Raw genomic sequence first — 17,198 nt, 5'->3', positions numbered from 1 at the left:
GCCCTAGTCTGGGATCTGATTATTGGTTTATGTTCAGGAAGAGACTGATCGGCCAGGGAGTGCAGATAGCGGGGCTGGCTACTGCTCAAGGGGGGGTGGTGTTCAGGCACTGTCTACCAGCTCTATGGAATGAAGGTTCAGAGAGTCAATTCTGCTTTGTATGCTTGGATCTGTCACTGGGTACCAGGGGCCCCTGGCATGGGATGGGCCTGTGAGTAAGACACTCTCTCCGTCTCATGGGAGTGGCAGAGGTGGGTGCAGCTGAGAGCTGCTGGCCTTCCTCCTTCCAGCCGCTGGGAAGTGCTTGGGTTGGATGTGTGTTCCTGGAAGTGGGGGTGAGGAGGCAGTCCTGGGAGGGGACTCAGCATGAAGAATCTGAAATAGCCCTTTGCCCCCTGCCTCTGTTGCCTTTGGACAGGTGTCTGGTTGGAGTGCTTGGGTTCAGTGTCCCAGGTGCTCATGCCTCCTGCACCTGCTCCATTAGTCAATCCCTGAGCAGCTACATTGGCTCTTGGGTTCCCTCCTTATTCTCAGTTTCCAGAACTGGGCATTTTCTTTACTGGCGCAGCCTGGGCTCCTCCTGTGGACTTCTGACTTCTTCCTTCTCAATCTTTCCTGTGTCTTGTCATGTGTCACCTGCTGCTTCCCTGTCTTCATTCTGCCCTAGTCAAGGGATATGTCACTTACCCCAAGACCCACCTTCTATATCTCCTGGCTTCTGTGCACAGTCAGCCCTCTTGGCCCTTGGGGGGAGGTGACTAGTGGTAGGAGACTGTGGGGGTCGCTGCAAACACACAGCCAGCAGTGTCACCCACACGAGGCAAGAAGGAAGTCAAGTTCACCATGACTCAGTAGCTGCTGCTGGTTCAGACTTTGAGAGTCTCACACCAGGCAGTGTATTTTAGGCATATTTAACTACAACAGAATTTGAAAGAAAAAAAAAAAAGGTTCTTGGTGATAAATAACTCATTCCTGTGTGCACTATAAAGTTTACATTGACACTTCTATCTGAAGTTCATGCAACCCCTTCCAGAAAGATGAATTTTATAGATTGAGAAACAATGCTTAGGATAAGGACCTGGGAAGCCAGGTGTGGCCTGCCGTACAGATAGCACAGAGGTCACCGGGCTATTAACCACTCCCAGCCTTCTGGATGGAAAACAGGTTGTACAACTCTTCCCTTGAATATACTACCCTGTGTATTTAACATCCTTGGATTCTCTAGTGCCCTGTGCACACAAGGACCCTGCGCCCTCTGTGGGAGCCTTGAGCACTGTTTGTGCAGCGGCACTGTGCAGACCAGGCCCCATGGAAGCAGAGGGAACAAGGATGGGGGTTGCTGCAGTGGCATGTGGAATTGCACATGAGGCTCTCCTCTGAAGACTATGATAACGGCCATATTGACAGTATGGGGGCACAAGTGCATTTTCTTCCCATACTAGGGGCAGGGTCCTTCTTGAGCAGGCAGCCCTCTCTGGCTCAGCAGGATGCTTGGATCTCTGGCCAGAAGGACCCGTGTCTCTTATTTGTGGCCCATGTGGCACCCTCAAACCTCTGGTGTGGTGTCCTGAAGGCCATTGAATGTGGCTGTTCTGGCTGGCCTGGATTGCAGTGACTCTGATCTAACCCTGCTCAGACAGCAGGCCTCTCTGAGCTTCAGTTTTCCCAGTGAAGATGGAGGTGGCTCTAAGGGCTGCCTCATGAGGCTTTTGAAGCTGGGGACATGTAGCTGGACCTCAGGGAGCAGAGCCCACCTCCGATGGGCTCCCTTAACATCTCTTCTAATTATTCCCACTTCCCTCTCTGACTCTTGCTCTCTTCTTCACTAGAAGCTTCCAGAAGCTCAGGAGCAGCTTCTGGAGAAATCTACTGTCAGGTGTTCTGGCTTGATGACTGTTGTGGAATTTGGTTTGGGTTTAGGCTGGCACTGTCCATCTCCACCCCCTCCATAATCCCCTTAAGCCACAGCCCCCACTTACTCTGAACCCTGGGGCCAGAGCTTGGTGCTTTGTGTATGTGAATAGGTAGACATAAGTAGGGCAGGGAGGTGCCACAACTTGGTTGAGGATGACTGTCTGCTACACAGTAGGCACTGTCTGCCTTTCTCTTTGCCCCTCTGGTGACTTTGAAACCCCATGAATGTTTCTGAGACTCTTTGAGTGCCTGATACTCACAATGTTCTGCCACATTGGGTGTCCTACAGACCTACTTGCCTCCAGAGCCATCTCTCATGTGACCCATGTCTACCACCATCGCCAAGGAGCAGGGAGCAGCCTCGATCATCAGGCTGTCCTATTCTTCTGGTCCCTAACTGTCTTGTTTCTAGTTAGTTTTCTCATGGAGGGGGAGGAGTGCTAAGGTGGGTGGTGATAGTGTTGTGTAACCCCTCCCTCCCACCTCTGAGGCTGATGAAGCCGAGGTCTTCCTCTTTGCAGCATCAGCCTCCGAGAGCTGAAGGCCATCTTGCCCATGGTCAACTTCAAAGTGAGCAGTGTCAAGTTTCTCAAGGACAAGCTGGTGGTAAGTACCGAAGTTCAGTGAGGAAACTTGAACTTGGGCCTGCTTAGTGCCTCTTTGAGGAACCCATGCTGGCCTGGGGCTCCGTGGAATGGTGGCCAGCAGAGTCCTGTGCCTCTGGAGGCATCAGCCCTGGTCCAGCCAGTGGAGACCCAGTGAATGTTCCAGGGTGCTTCTGAGGACTTGCCAAGGATGGAGCGAGTGGGGACTGTCCTGCTGGACTGTGTGACTTGAACACCTGTGCAGTTCTGTCCCCGCCAGTCTGTCTTTTACCATCCTAGGACCTTCCCTCAGCCTCGCACCTTAGTAACAGGAACACACAGGCCCACTTGTAAAATGCTATGGCAGATTGTGTTTTGTATGTAAGCCCCTGTAGCATTCTCTTTATTTTTATTTATTTAGGGCTGTGTAACAGCCCTGGCTGTCTTGGAACTTGTTTTGTAGACCAGGCTGGCCTCAAACTCACAGAGATCTGTGTGCCTCTGCCTCCCGAGTGCTGGGATTAAAAGCGTGTGTCACCACCGCCCAGCTAGGCATGACTCTTCTTTTCTCTTCTTTCTCCAACCGCTCACTCTTCCAACTGTCTGTCCTTCCTTCCCATCAGTGAAGTTGGTTGTGTTCTTCTGCACTGGAGCTGTGGATGGGACAGACAGCAGAGTCTCTCTGCTCTGTGAATGCTGGGACACAGTGAGGGCAAGGCTGAATGGAGCTGATGAGGTGCTCTTTTCCCACTACAGAGAGATGCTGTCAGGGAATGAACACTCCATCCCAGGAGCCCCCACAGGAGGCTCACCTAGCCTTGTTTGCATCAGCTGACATTCATGGGATTTCTCTTTCTGACCAACTACATTCCTTTGAGTAGTAGTGAGCTCCTGGGACAGCAGACCCATGTAGATGCTGACTGTGCCATCCTTGGACCTGCCCATCCACCCCAACAGAAAGCAGACATGAGACACTGAGAGGAAGAGACCAGTGCCATTACTCCCTGTATGCTTCCCAATCTTGCTTTCTTTTACATTGAAATTTAAAGTATATGTATGTGTGAGGTTACACTGTGTGTGGATGCATGTGAAGGCAGAGGTGTTGGATTCCCTTAGAGATGCTGTTGTAGTAGTTATGAGCCATCCGACGTGGTTGCTGGGAACTGAACTTGCGTCTTTTGCAAGAACAATACGTGCTGTTGACCACAGAGCAGTAACCCCAGCTGTGCAGTCTTGCTTTCTCAAGCAGTTAAAGAATACTGTCTTGGTTTCAGAGACATCCTATGAGGGCAGCAATAGTGCTGTGATGTTACAGATGAAGAAACCAAGAATCTAAGAGTCCAGTGAATTGATCAAAGCCATAAAGCAACTGATTAAGGTTGGCCTCTGATTCTTGATTGAGTGAGTCAGGTTTTTTTAATACAGTTTTTCCTAGGGACAGGGTGATGGCTCAGTCAGTGAATTCCTTAAGGACCTGAGTTCAGGTCTTGGAACCCATGTAAAAAGAGGTTTTGGGCTGACAATATGGTTCAGAGGATGAAAGCACTTGCCTCGCAAGTTTGGTGATCTGAGTTCAATTCCCAGAGCCCCTGTAGAGGTAGGAGGAGAGACCTGATTCTGCAGAGTTGTTCTCTGACCTCTAATACATGGTGGCATTCCTGCCTGTTACATGTGTATACACACAGCCACTAAAAAGAGAGCCAGACTGGGCATGGTTGGCATGTACTTGTCATTCCTATGCTGGAGGGACTGAGAAAGATGGATCTCTGGGGCTTGTTGGCCAGGCAGCCTGTCTGTCATTCCTGGTGTGTTTTAGGCCAGTAAGAGCAGTAAGAGACCTTGTTTTTTCTTTCTTTCTTTCTTTCTTTCTTTCTTTCTTTCTTTCTTTCTTTCTTTCTTTCTTCCTTCCTTCCTTCCTTCCTTCCTTCCTTCCTTCCTTCCTTCCAAACCAAACAGCAACAACCCCCGCAAAACCAAAACACTTCCCAAAAGGTGGATGCTGCTTGAGAAATGACACCTGAAGTTCTCCTTTAGCCTTCACACACACATACACACATATGCACAGTCACACACATGCAGTCACACATACTTGCACACACATGCACACAGTCACACACACACACACAAAACACACACACACACACAAAACACACACACAAACATTTTCTACCTTGAAACATTTATCAGAAATGTGTACTTGATCAGCATATCTGAATTTGTCAATCTAAAGAAAGTATCTCCCACCCTCCAAAAGGGGGGTCGTCCCGTGACTCGTGGAAACCTGGCCAAGATTCTTCAGTCCTGGGGTTCCCTGGGGCTCAAAGGTGGGTACCCTGTGTGTGCTCCTTGGCAGGAGACTGGGTAATCACTGGCATTTGGGGTTCGGAGGACTGCAGGTTGACTCCAGCCCTCCTTTTTGTGTGCAGAGGCTGGAGGGGGAAGGATGGAGGTGTGATGATGGACACCCGGCTGGCTGTGTGTGGTCACCTTGCTTTTTATACTTACAGGAAATTGGTGCACAGAAAGATGAGCTCAGTTTTGAACAGTTCCATCTCTTCTATAAAAAACTCATGTTTGACCAGCAAAAATCGGTAAGAGGGCTCTGTGTGTTTTGTGTTGCTGAGTCAGATGCAGCAGGGCTGAGAAGCCCACAGGAAGGGGTTAGCTTCCCCCTGAGTCAAAGAAGCACACATTAGGGTGACGGTGGATGACCAGCAGATGGATGGCCTTCATGCAGAGCTGTGGGGGGCAGTGTTGGGGTGGGGTGTGGTTTGCTGACCTTCCTGGTAGGAATTCCATGGCCATAAATTTGATCAGAACTCTGAAGTTTGTGAAAAGAAAACAATATAACTCACTGAACTATGAACTCATTCTGAAGGGAAATCCAGCAAGTTATTCAAAGCCATCTCTGGGCTTTATATTTTTATTACTTCAGTTATTTTTGAGACATGATCTCCTGTAGTTTAGACTGGCCTCAAACTTGCCAGGCAAAGCTGGCCTTGAACTTCCAATCCTCCTGCCTCTAACCATGAGTACTGGGATTATAGAATGAGCTACCACGGCCAGGTTATAGGATCAGGATGGGATCCAGGGCTTTGTATATATTAGAGAGGCAGTCTAGCCACAGAGCCAGCCTCTAACTTTTCCTGTTCTTACATAGACACAGCAGGCTATTTTAAAATTAAGATGCACTTTCATTTTGATCTGAAGATGGCATTTTGACAACTTTGTTTTGCTGAAGCCAAGAAAATGTCACCAGATTGTTTATTAGGCCTAACTTAATGCTAGCTAAATTCTGGGCCCTTTTCAGTGGCCTCCATAGAGGCTTCATCTGTATGAGGCAGCTTTGTGCCATTGATTGAGTCATGGAAGTCATATTCATCTCTCCTCATCTGGGAGGTTAGTGGTATTTTTGAGTGAAACACAGAATTAAGTAATATCTTATATGTGTTTCCACGTTGTATCAGTCAGTTCTCTTTTAATCTTTGTGTGGCTTCTGGGTACTGAACTCAGTCTTGAGGCTTGCACAATGTCCTAGTTTGGCTCTTCATTGCTGTGATAAACACTAAAAGCTAAAGCAACTTGAGGAAGAGTTTATTTGGTTTACACATCCCATTGTGATACATCCATCACTGAGGGAAGTCAGGGCAGGGACTGTGGAGAAGAGCTGCTTACTGGCCTATCCCTCATGTTCAGCTATTTTTACACAGCTCAGGCCCTTGTGCCAGAGATGGCACCACTCACAGTAGATTGGGAACTCCAACATCAACTAGTGTCTTAGTCACTGCTCTATTGCTATGAAGAAACACCATAAACAAGACAACACTTATTTTTTAAAAAGCATTTAATTGGGGTCTTGGTTACAGTTTCAGAGTATTAGTCCATTATAGTTATGGTGGGGTGCATGGCAGTATGCAGGGGTAGGGACTGGCGAAGACCACAGCCAGTTACACACTTTCTTCAATGAGGCTACAGCTACTCTAATAAGGCCATACCTCCTAATCCTTATAAACAGTATCCAACTGGGGACTAATTATACAAAAATATGAGCCTCTGGGGTAATTTTACATTCAAACCAGCACATTCTACTCCCTGGCCACCATAGGCATGTAGCCATATTTCATCATGCAAAATGCATTTAGTTCCACTTCATAGTCTTTCAGTCCCAACACTGCTTCTAAGTCCAAAGTCTCTTCAAGGCAATCTCTTAATTATTACCCTTGTAAAATCAAAAGGAAAAAAGCAGACCATATACTTCTAATATACAATGGCACAGAACATACATTACCACTCTGAAAGGGAGGAAAAAAAAGCATAGTGAGGAAATACTGGACCAAAGCAAGACCAAAAACCAGATGGGCAAATTCCAAATTCTGCATCTCCTTGTCTGATGTCAAAGTGATCTTCAGAGCTCCAACTCCTTCAACCTTGTTGACTGCAACACAGTTACCTCTCTTGGGCTGGTTCCACTTCCTGTTAGCAGCTCCCTTTGGCAGGCATCCCAAAGCTCTGGCCTCTCCAACATCCTGGGGTCTCCGATGAACTCCAGGGTTCTCCTTCACAGCTTCGTGTAGTGGCCTCTCTGAGCCTCCATGCAGGGGCACCCCTGATACATTCTTGGCCTTAGAGGGAGATTCCACAGCCCCTTTCTTGTGTTCTTGACTCCGAAGCCAAAACCACATATCTGAAGCTGCCAAGTTCTCCTGCTTGATGGAACTGGAACATGGCCCCCTCATTCAATTACAGTTGCCTCCGTTTCTGTTGTTGATGGTTCTCCTCACTGCTTAAGATTTCCTTTAGTTCCTTTTCACAAGTGAGCTTAGCTGGGTGGGTCTGGACCTGAGGCCATCACTTCTTTATTCCATTTAGCATCAGGCTTTTCTCTAAACTTTTTATCTCCTCGAGCACAGGACTTAGCTCCCTTACACTTCCTGGTGTCCCCTTTCTCCTCAAACTGTACGCTTTGTATTTCTCTCTCCAACTTGCTTCTTTTCAGTATAGCTCTGCATAAGAATGATTACTAATAACCACATGACACAGTCAATACTAGGCTGTCTTGAATATCCTTTGCCATTAATCCAAAACTCTTAAATTTAGCACCTGGTAGATTTTAGGACAAAGACAAACAAAGGCCATAGTCTTTGCTAAAATAATCACAAGAACGATCTCAAAGCCACTTACTAATATTCTTCCCTTCTGAAGCGTCTTAAGCCATACTTTACATTGCTCTCAGTACCACTGTCTCCCATGCTCCTACTAGGATGGTCCATTTAAGCCCCACTTAAAGCATTCAACTTCTTTCCTAATCTAAAGTTCCAAAGTCTACATTCCACCGACAAGCAGCATAGTCAGGCCTGTTAAAGCAATACCCTACTATCTGGTGCCAACTTATGTCTTAGTCAATGTTCTATTGCTATGAAGAGACACAATGACCAAAGCTATTCTTATTAAAGAAGGCATTAATGGGGGGCTTGCTTAAAGTTTCAGAGGTTTAGTCCATTATCATCATGGCAGGGAGTATGGTAGCACATAAAGCTTTGGAACAGTAGCTGAGAGCTTTGCATTCAGTCTTCAGGCAGAGAGAAAGAAAGGGAGAGACAGAGAGGGGGACAGAGAGAGGGAGAGAGAGGAAGGTTGTAATACCAATAAATAAAAGGACACAGTGACTGATATTGGGTTCAAGTTGAATATCAGAAAAGTAAAGCAGCCAGCCACTATCTCTCACCTCTAGCTCAGGCTGAAAGGGCTGATCCACACATGAGTTCTTCATCAACTCTCTTCAGTGTGGCTGGAGAATGAATGCCTCTCTGAACCCTTGCTTCTGTTTTACATATTTCCCTAATGTTGGGATTAAAGGTGTGAGCTATAATTCTCTTTTAGATAGTTTTACTCTTGTGTAGATCTGGTGGCCTTGGACTCACAGAGATCTGTCTATCTCTTAATCTTGAGTCCTAGGATCAAAGGTGTGCACCACCACCTCCTAGCCTCTGGCTTCTGGGATTAAAGGTGTGTGCCTGGTTTCTAAGGCTGTGGCTGACTTTGCTTTTCTGAATTCTCAGTCAAGCTTTAATAAATCATAACATATCACTACAGGAGGTGGGGCTGGGCCAGGCATGGGCTTTTGAAACTTCAAAGCCCTTTCCCAGTGACACACCTCTCTTTACAAGGCCACACCTCCTAGTACTTCCAAAAGTTCTTCAAAAGGGGGTTCCAAACATGCAAATATATGGGCCTATTCAGACCACCACAATTAGCAATCAAGAAAATGCCCCCACTGACATACCCACAGGACAATCTGATAGAGAAAATTCCTCAGCCGAGGTTCCCCCTTTCCAGGTGACTTTAGTTTGTGTCATGTTGACAAAAACTTAGCACACACAGTAGGTGCTTTTACCCATTGAGCAATCTGACTGGCACTAGTATATGTTATATATCTATATTTATATAGCTATATATATTGGTTTTCTGGATATAAGAAGGACAGAGGCTATCTTCCAGCCTAACTGCTGTCCAAACCATGTTGTGGAAACCATCTTTTTCCTCCCCCAGTCTTCTCTGTGGGCAATCAGTCAGATCCCCACTTATAAATCCTTAAAATGGTGTGAAGCCACCTTTGAATAGGAGCCTGCAATGGCAGAGCCTTGTTCTTCTTAAAGCATGTCAAAGTGCTTTGTAGAGATACAATCTTTAACTGTCATCAAAACCCACACGAGATGACAGCATGCATTCGAGCATTGATGGTGGCAGCTGCCATCTTAGGTAATTGGCCTGGATTGAGCAAAATTTGATTCACTCAAGATAAGTAGCTGGAAAGCTCAGTGGTTATGAATGCTTGCTGCACTTATGGAGAAGTTCATTTCCAGCACCCACAGAGGGGTGGTGGACAGCCACCTGGAACTCCAGTTCTGGGGGGGCTATAGTGCCCTCTTCTGACCTCCCATGACACCTGAACTCATGTGCATATACCCACACACAGATAAACACACATGAATAAAAATAAAAATTAACAAGTAGCTGTATGTGAATTTGACAATAGTGTGCCTAGACAGTTCAGAACCCTGTCTGTTGGACACATGGTGGCAAAACTTGAGAATAAGATCTGCCTGCCCCAAAGATGCTTCACATGTCAGTGGGGTAGTTGTGGGTGGGATAGAATTACACATGGGCTATGGTTATATCTTGTCTCTCTCATTGGTGCTGGGACCAAACCCAGGACCATACATACACAACACATGCCCTTTGCCACTGTCTTGCATATTCCTATTAGGATGTCCATATAATCCTTTCTTTCTTAGTCACTATTCTATTGCTGTGAAGAGACACCATGAGCAAGGCAACCTTGGTCTATCCCCAGCCCAAGGTGTATTTCAACTTAGACTTTTTTTTTTTTATTTGAAGGGACCTCACTATGTAGCCCAGGTGTTCTTAGAATTTGCTGTGTGGCCCAGGTTGGCCTCAAATTAACCATCCCCCTACTTCAGCTTCTCCAATGCTCCTTCTCTCAGCCACAGCCTAAACTTTTTATTACAATTCTTTTTAAAGTGCATGCATGTGCGCGTGTGTGTGTGTGCGCGTGTGTGTGTGCGCGCACACACATGTGTGGGAGGGAGGGAGAGAGAGAGAAAGAAAGGAGAGGGGGGTATGAAGGAGGTGAGGGAGGGTGGGAGGGAGATACTGATTGATTGCTTTGAATTTTATGGGCTCCGTATTCTCCCTGGGATGTACTAAGTGGAACCCTGTGGAAACATTCAGCCAAGCCAAAGGCTGCCCCCTGGTGTTCAGACCACCACACCTGAGTCTGTTTTATTTTAAGCAGTTAAAAATTAACAGCCTCCATTTAAAGCCCAGAGTTTTGGAGTCCTCTTCCTCCTCCTCTTCATCCTTCTCCCCCTCCTTCCCCTTCCTCTCCCCCCTCATCCCTCCCTCCCTCTCCCCCTTCATGCCTCCTCCCCCATCTCTTTTTCTTTCTTTCTTTCTGGTTTTTCAAGCCAGGGTTTCTCTGTGTAGCTCTGGCTATCCTAGAACTCACCCTGTAGACCAGGCTGGTTTCAGATTCAGATATCTGGCAGCCTCTGCCTCCTGAGTGCTGGGATTAAAGGCGTTCTCTACCATTGCCCTGCAGAATTTTGGCTTTTTAAAACCACTCACTTGTCTGAATTGGAATCTGTCTATTCCTGGGTCCACAGTTCCCTGTGATATCCCGTGGAAGGAAGTGGGTGGCTCCCATCTCCTTCCCAGGCTTGCCCAGCAGTCTCTCTCAATTTTTATTCATGAGCAGCTGTAATTGCCACCATTGGTGGATAGAACTCCCCAGTCTGGCTGCTGCATTTGTAACTCTGTGGTTTTAGAGTTTGAATAATACCATCTGAACCTACACTGGCGGTGTTCACTGGCTTGCCCAACCATCCTGCTCCTGTATGGGCCAGTGCCTCCTTCAACTGCTAGCAGAGTGTTCTGGCTCCTGAGCTCCCAGGATGGGGTGGGGGTGTTGGATTTCCAGGGCTCATGCAGTTGTCATGAAGACCTGTGATCCTCACATGTGAATATAGGGAATGGGTTCTTGCTTATCCATAGTCAAAAGGTTTCCAGCTTTTAGTTATCTGTTTTTCCTTGTGTCTAACCACCTGTCTGCATTACAGCTCGCAGGGCTCAATGCTGGAAGGTTGGACAGTAGCAGGAAGATACAGTGATATAGCATCTAGCTAAGTGATAGTAATGTTGAGTGCAGATGACAGCTGGCAGTCCCTTAGGTGGTCACATGACAGCACAGGGCTGAGCATGTTACATTAGTCCTTCACAGAGCCCTATGGGAGGTTAGGTGCAGAAACCAAGCTCAGAATGGTGCATTGCTGGAGGTCATATGCCCCTGGTCAGCTGTAAGCCGCAGAACCAGGATTTCACATTTCCCAACTGACTTTGATGCCCAGCCATGGATGCTTTCTGTTAATTCTTAGAACACTTGTGGTGAAAACAATTTCAGTGAGAGGGCTCAGTGGGTAAAGAGGCTTGCTGCCAAGCCTGCCGTCCTGGGTTCGATTCCTGGGACCCACATGGTTGAAGGAGTGAACTGAATCCTGCCTTGTCTTCTGACCTCCACAAGTGCACTTAGGGCTTCGTTACTTCATTTTCTCCCTTCTCTTCCCATCTTCATTCTTCGTTTTTCTTCCTCCCTCCCTGCTTCCTCTTTCTCTTTGTATTTTGAGGCATAGTCTCACTGTGTAGCCCAGGATAGTCTTAAAGGCAAGATCCTCTGTCTCACCCTCCCCTGTGCTGGGATCACAGATGCACCGCCCCCCCCCGGCCACTCATTTCCTTCTTGTAGGATCTGGAGGCAAATCTTGGCTCTTGAGTCACTTCTTTAATGAACACGGTCACAGAACAGCTGCTTAGTTGCTGCTTCTTGGCCTCATCCTGGTCCAGTTTGTGACATTCCCCATGGTTAGAGCATGTTCTAGGAAGAGTAGAAAACTCTTAGGAAGAAAAAGCTGGTCACAGAGCCTGAGAGGCCACCTAGGGCCGGGCCTGGGATTGTGTATCCAATAAGAAAGAAGTCCATGGCTATGCACACTTGCAATCCCAGCACTCAGGAGGCAGAGGCAGGCGGATCTTTGAGTTTGAGGCCAGCCTGGTCTACAAAGTGAGTTCCTGGACAGCCAGGGCTCCACAGAGAAACCCTGTCTCAACAAAACAAAATGAGAATGAAGACGATGAGGGAGAAGGAGGGAGGGGAGGAGAAGAAGGGGGAAGAGTAGGAGGGGAAGGAGGAGGAAGAGAAAGAGGGGAGGAGGAGAAGAAGAAGTTGTCCATCCAGGTTGTACAGATCTGCATGTGGGAGGGAGGGGTCCACATTCACAGAAGCGACTTGATGTTCTAGTGGAGTGTTTTGGAATCATGCAGATGATTCTTGCCTGAGGAAGCTTCTGTGTGTGTGTCTTCTGTGTGTGTGTGTGTGTGTGTATGTGTGTGTGTGTGTGTGTGTGTGTGTGTGTCCCCTCAAGCAGAGGTTAGCAGTGACTTTGTTTGGCTTCTGTCCTGGTGACTCTGTCCTTGGGCTCCTAGAGACTTATGGCTCCCACCTGCAGAGTGTGAGTGAGTAACCACAGCTGTCAGCTTGCTAGCCTCCAGCTCCAAGGAAACTCAGTTCCCCATCTGCAGTCCTGTGGGCCTTGCTGTTTCCTCCCTCCCTTTGGCATGGCCCCTTCCCTTGTCCAGCGGGTGCCTTTCTTCTTCCGCAGCCTTAGACAAAGGCAGCTGCTCTTACAGCCTTTGAGCTGTCATTATTTTAGTCACCCATCTTACTTGTGCAACAGCTGTTTGCATGACCCAAGAGGTACTGTGTCTGACATGGGCATGTCCTCTGACCTCGATGACATCTTGCTGGGTGGACAGGCTCACAAATGTCTGGAGTTACCCAGACCCCAGTGTCCACCTAGGTTTCTTGTTGGATTAGATTTGATCACAGAATCTTACCCAGAAACGCCTTCTATGCCCTGACTGGCTTATGAGCCAAGAACCAAATGAGGCCAGTAAGCTCCCTGCCCTGCCTGAAGCCCCGCCTCCTCAAAAGAAACACAAGAATGGGGGAAGTGCTTGAGTTAGAAACAGTGGCCCAGCCTTCAGTCTGGTGATGAGATACCTGGCATATCTCCAGAGTAAATGGCACACCCAGGCACCAGAAGCCCCACTTCTCCAAGCCTGTGGATGGCCAGAGGACCTGGCTGTAGGACTAGAGCTGTTTACGATGTGTCTGTCACCGACCAGTGACCACAGGGCCATTTCCACCTGGAATAATCCTCACCTTTACACAGTTGCAGGCTATTGACCAGACCGACAAGGCAGGCAGAGAGATTTGCCAGGCTGTTAACTAGAAACAGACAAGGAGTGTGTGTGGCTGTGTGTATGCACATGAGTACATGTGTGTGCCCATGTGTATCTCAATCTGTGCAAACATATGCGTTTGCATGCAGCTGTGTGTGAGTGCATATTTGTATGTGTACATACATGTATGTGTGTATGCACACATAGTGTTCAGCGGGCAAGCTGGTGCAGACGGAAGCCAGGAGGGAGGGAGGCACTCCTCAGCTCCTTCACCACACTTGCAACTGATGTCCCTGGGGCCCTGAGGAAAGTGCTGGCACAGTCCTGTCTTCCTTTTCTCCTATTGAAATTGAACAGTAAAAGGATCATCTGTGAAACACCAAGCTGGAACACAGCAGTGCATAAGGGACTACAGTACCTAGACAGAAGGATATACCAGGGATGGAAGACTGAGGTTTGGCCCACGGTTTCAGTCCATTGGGGCAGGGAAGGCACCTGTGGAGGCGGATTCATGTGACATAGACACCTCATATCACAGTGGACCAGGAAGCAGGGGTAGCCAGGCTGGAACCTTCTTCATGAGCTAAGCCTGCCTCCAGATTCCATGGCCTTTCAAAATTGCAGTCCCTCCCAGCTGGGAAACAAGCAGGAAACAAGCCATCAAAACATGAGCTTGTGGGAGTGGCTCAGATTCAAGCCAGGTGGTTCTAGTGTGTGTGTGTGTGTGTGTGTGTGTGTGTGTGTGTGTGTGTGCGCGCGCGTGCGCGCGCGTGCGTGCCTGCGTGTGTGTGTGTGTGTGTGTGTGTGTATGTGTGTAGCATGTATATGTATGTGGTGTAGTGTATATGTGTGTGTAATATGTGTATGTGTGGGGTGTGGTATGTATATTTTGTATGTGCAGTGCTGGGGATAAAACCTAGATAAACAAGCACTTTACCGTGAGTTATATCTCTAGTTATTGATTTAAAAATAAAACAAAATTAAAAAAACCCCAAAATTTTAAATGCCATTTATTTCTTTATTTGTGCATGGCATGGGATGAAAGAGGGTGTGTACCATGGTATGGTTGTAGAGGTCAGAGAACAACTTGTGAGATCGGTTCTCTTTCCACAATGTGAGTCTGAGGAATTAAAGTCAAGCCATCAGGCTCGGCAGCCAGTGCTGTTCCCTGCTTAGCAATCTCTGTTCCTGCCTTTATTTCTTTGAGACAAGGTCTCCTTGTGTAGTCTGGGTTAGTCTTGAACTCACGATACTCCTTGCCTGTTTTAGCCCCCTGAGTGCTGGGATTACAGGTAGCTACCACCACATTCAATACCACATTGTTAAGTACTGTTTATTTTTGTTTCTTTTACATCCATTGAGATGATGTAATTTCTGTCCTTGCAACAATGTAGGTACTATCTCGAATCTGTGGGTTTGCCTGTGCTGAACCACCCTGGATGTCTTAGTCGTGTTTCTATTGCTGTGATGAAACACCATGACTAAAAGCAACTTGGGGAGGAAAGGGTTTATTTCAGTTTACACCTCTCAGGCCATACTGCACCCCTGAGGGAAGTCAGGGCAGGGACTCAAATGGCAGGAACCTGGAGGCAGGAGCTGAAGCCATGGAGGAGTGCTGCTCAGCACATAACTCAGGGCCACCTGCTCAGGGGGTGTCACCACTCATAGTAGCCTGGGTCTGCTTATACCAATCATTAGTCAAGAAAATGCACTATAGACTTAACCTAAGGCAATCTCCACAGAGGCATTTTCTCAACTGAGGGCCCTCTTCTCAAATGACACTAGCCTATGTCAAGGTGGCAAAAAGCTAACCAGGACACTTGCTTTGGTAATTAAAAAAATAACTCTTTCTTTATTATTATTGGTTACATTTATTGTATCTTATATATTTGAGCATTTTGCCTGCATTTATGTGTGTTACCTTGTGTGTGCCTGGGGCCTGTGGAGTTCAAAAGAGCATGTCACATCCCTTGGAACTGGAGTTACAGATGGCTGTGAGTTTCCATGTGGGATCTGGGAACTGAACCCAGGTCCTCTGCAGAAATGACAAATGCTCCTAACTGCTGAGCCATCTCTCCAGCCCAGTGTAATTTTAAAACAGAAGTCTCACTGTCATGAGCCACTTTTTTTTTGATACTCTTATTTTCTGCATGTTTCTCATTTCAGATACTTGATGAATTCAAGAAGGACTCCTCTGTGTTCATTCTAGGGTGAGATGCCCCAGACACCTTCCTGTTCAGGGCTGTGTCCTTGTGCCAAGCTGGCCTCTGGTGGCGGGGTGGGTGGGTACTGTGTGTAGTTACTGACACCAATTTTGTAGCATAGCATGAGTGAAGGAATAGCATCTGTAGGATGTGGAGGGTTATGAGGAAGGCCTAGAAGTTTCTGTAGAGAGAACTGTGAACCTCATGCTTCCTTCCTGAGGCTTCAGGGGCTCCCCTCTCCTCCCCTCCCTTCCTTTCTCTCCCTGTTCTTTCCTTTCATTCCCTCCCCTCCCCTTCCTCTCCCCTCTCCCCCTCTCCCTTCCTTTCTCCTCCCTCCCGCCCTCCCCATTCTCTTCCCTCCCTTCTTTTATCAATGTGTCTCTTCCTTGTCTGCTGCTGCTCTGGGCTCCTGGTTCTGTCTGTCTGAGTGTTCTGAACTCATTGCTGGTCTCCTCAGACCTCCTATAGCTCTTGAATGCTGTCCGGGACCTCTAAGGCTGTCTTGTTGGGGCCTCTCGTTGACTTTCTTCTATCTCTGTTTTTTAGGTTAGTAGCATGCTCAGCATAGTGGGGCTGGGGCTCAGGGCAGAGGTATACCTTTTCCTGCAAATGTCCTTCTCTCTAACCACCGCTCACTCTCTCTGAGGGCAGGAACACAGACAGGCCTGACGCCTCTGCTGTCTACCTACAGGACTTCCAGAGGTTTCTTCTACACGAACAACAGGTGAGAGAGTTGCAGGATGTGGTGTGAGGACACAGTGCTCCTCTGGACACACAGAACAGCTGTGGTTCCCCTGAGGTGGGGCGGGGCTTTAGACTGCTGTCCAGCGCCACTGGGCCTCCTCAAATTCCCAGTCTCCCGTTACCGCTTTTTTTTTTTTTTTTTTAAAGTTGAAAATAGATTCTCCTCTCATACAATACATCCCATCCACTCCTAGCTCTCCCTCTCTTCCCCCAGATCCACTCCCCCTCCATTTCCTCTTCAGAAAAGAGCAGACCTCCTAGAGAAGACAGCCCCATATGGAGGCTGGATGAGACAACCTGACAGAGAGTCTCAAGAGCTGGCAAGAGTCAGAATACACCCTCCACTGTTAGGAGTCCACAAATACACCAAGCTGAGAGCCTTATATATGCAGGGGGCCTGGTGCAGACCCGTGCAGGCCCCGTGTGTGCTGTTTCAATCTCCGCGAGCCCATGAGACTCACTAGAGCAGTAAAGACAACTGAAGGAGTTTAAGGGGACACAAATTGGAAAGGTAAACAGTGGCCCATCGAACCCTATCGCCACTTTCAGTGAACGTGCAGCGGAAGGGGACTTTGCCAGACCAGGACAGGTGCTTGAGGCCTTGAGCAAGTCATCCCTCGCCTGGCTGGTGTCAGCTCTTCTCCTGAAGCCACCTCAGGAGAGTCTTCCTGGGAGACCGTTCTGGGTGAGAGGAGGTAGCCAGGCTGAGTAAACCTGCAGGTCCTCTGGAGGACGAGATAAGTCTCCACCGATGGTGTCTGCATGCTTGAGGCAGTCACAGGGGTCTCCTGTGGGGTGTCATTACCTGATGGTGCCAGGTCGCTCCAGTGTGTGGACATTCTCGGCTACCATGATGGTGTCTGGCAGGCAGACGCAGTTAAATGTTCCCCTGTGACACACAGGATGGCCGCATAGCCCCATACAGAAGGCCCAC

The 17,198-nt window shown here is 47.9% G+C and overlaps 2 protein-coding genes across 3 annotated transcripts in view; both read left to right on the top strand.

Moving 5' to 3' along the window:
- Positions 1-17,198, top strand: part of Plcg2 (phospholipase C gamma 2) — a 134,605-nt gene that overhangs the window by 62,696 nt on the left and 54,711 nt on the right. Inside the window, exons 6-9 of the mRNA XM_051201733.1 lie at positions 2,436-2,520; positions 5,006-5,089; positions 15,483-15,526; positions 16,172-16,244. Coding sequence (XP_051057690.1) covers positions 2,436-2,520; positions 5,006-5,089; positions 15,483-15,526; positions 16,172-16,244 — 286 coding nt within the window. The remainder of the gene's footprint in view (positions 1-2,435; positions 2,521-5,005; positions 5,090-15,482; positions 15,527-16,171; positions 16,245-17,198) is intronic.
- The window catches only part of Cmip (c-Maf inducing protein), a 319,144-nt gene that overhangs the window by 293,313 nt on the left and 8,633 nt on the right, over positions 1-17,198 (top strand). The window lies entirely within an intron of this gene.

This window comes from Phodopus roborovskii, unplaced genomic scaffold, assembly GCF_943737965.1.
Source record: "Phodopus roborovskii unplaced genomic scaffold, PHOROB, whole genome shotgun sequence".
Taxonomy (NCBI): domain Eukaryota; kingdom Metazoa; phylum Chordata; class Mammalia; order Rodentia; family Cricetidae; genus Phodopus; species Phodopus roborovskii.
The sequence above is the reverse complement of the archived record's forward strand: the minus strand, read 5'-3'. Positions and strand labels throughout refer to the sequence as shown.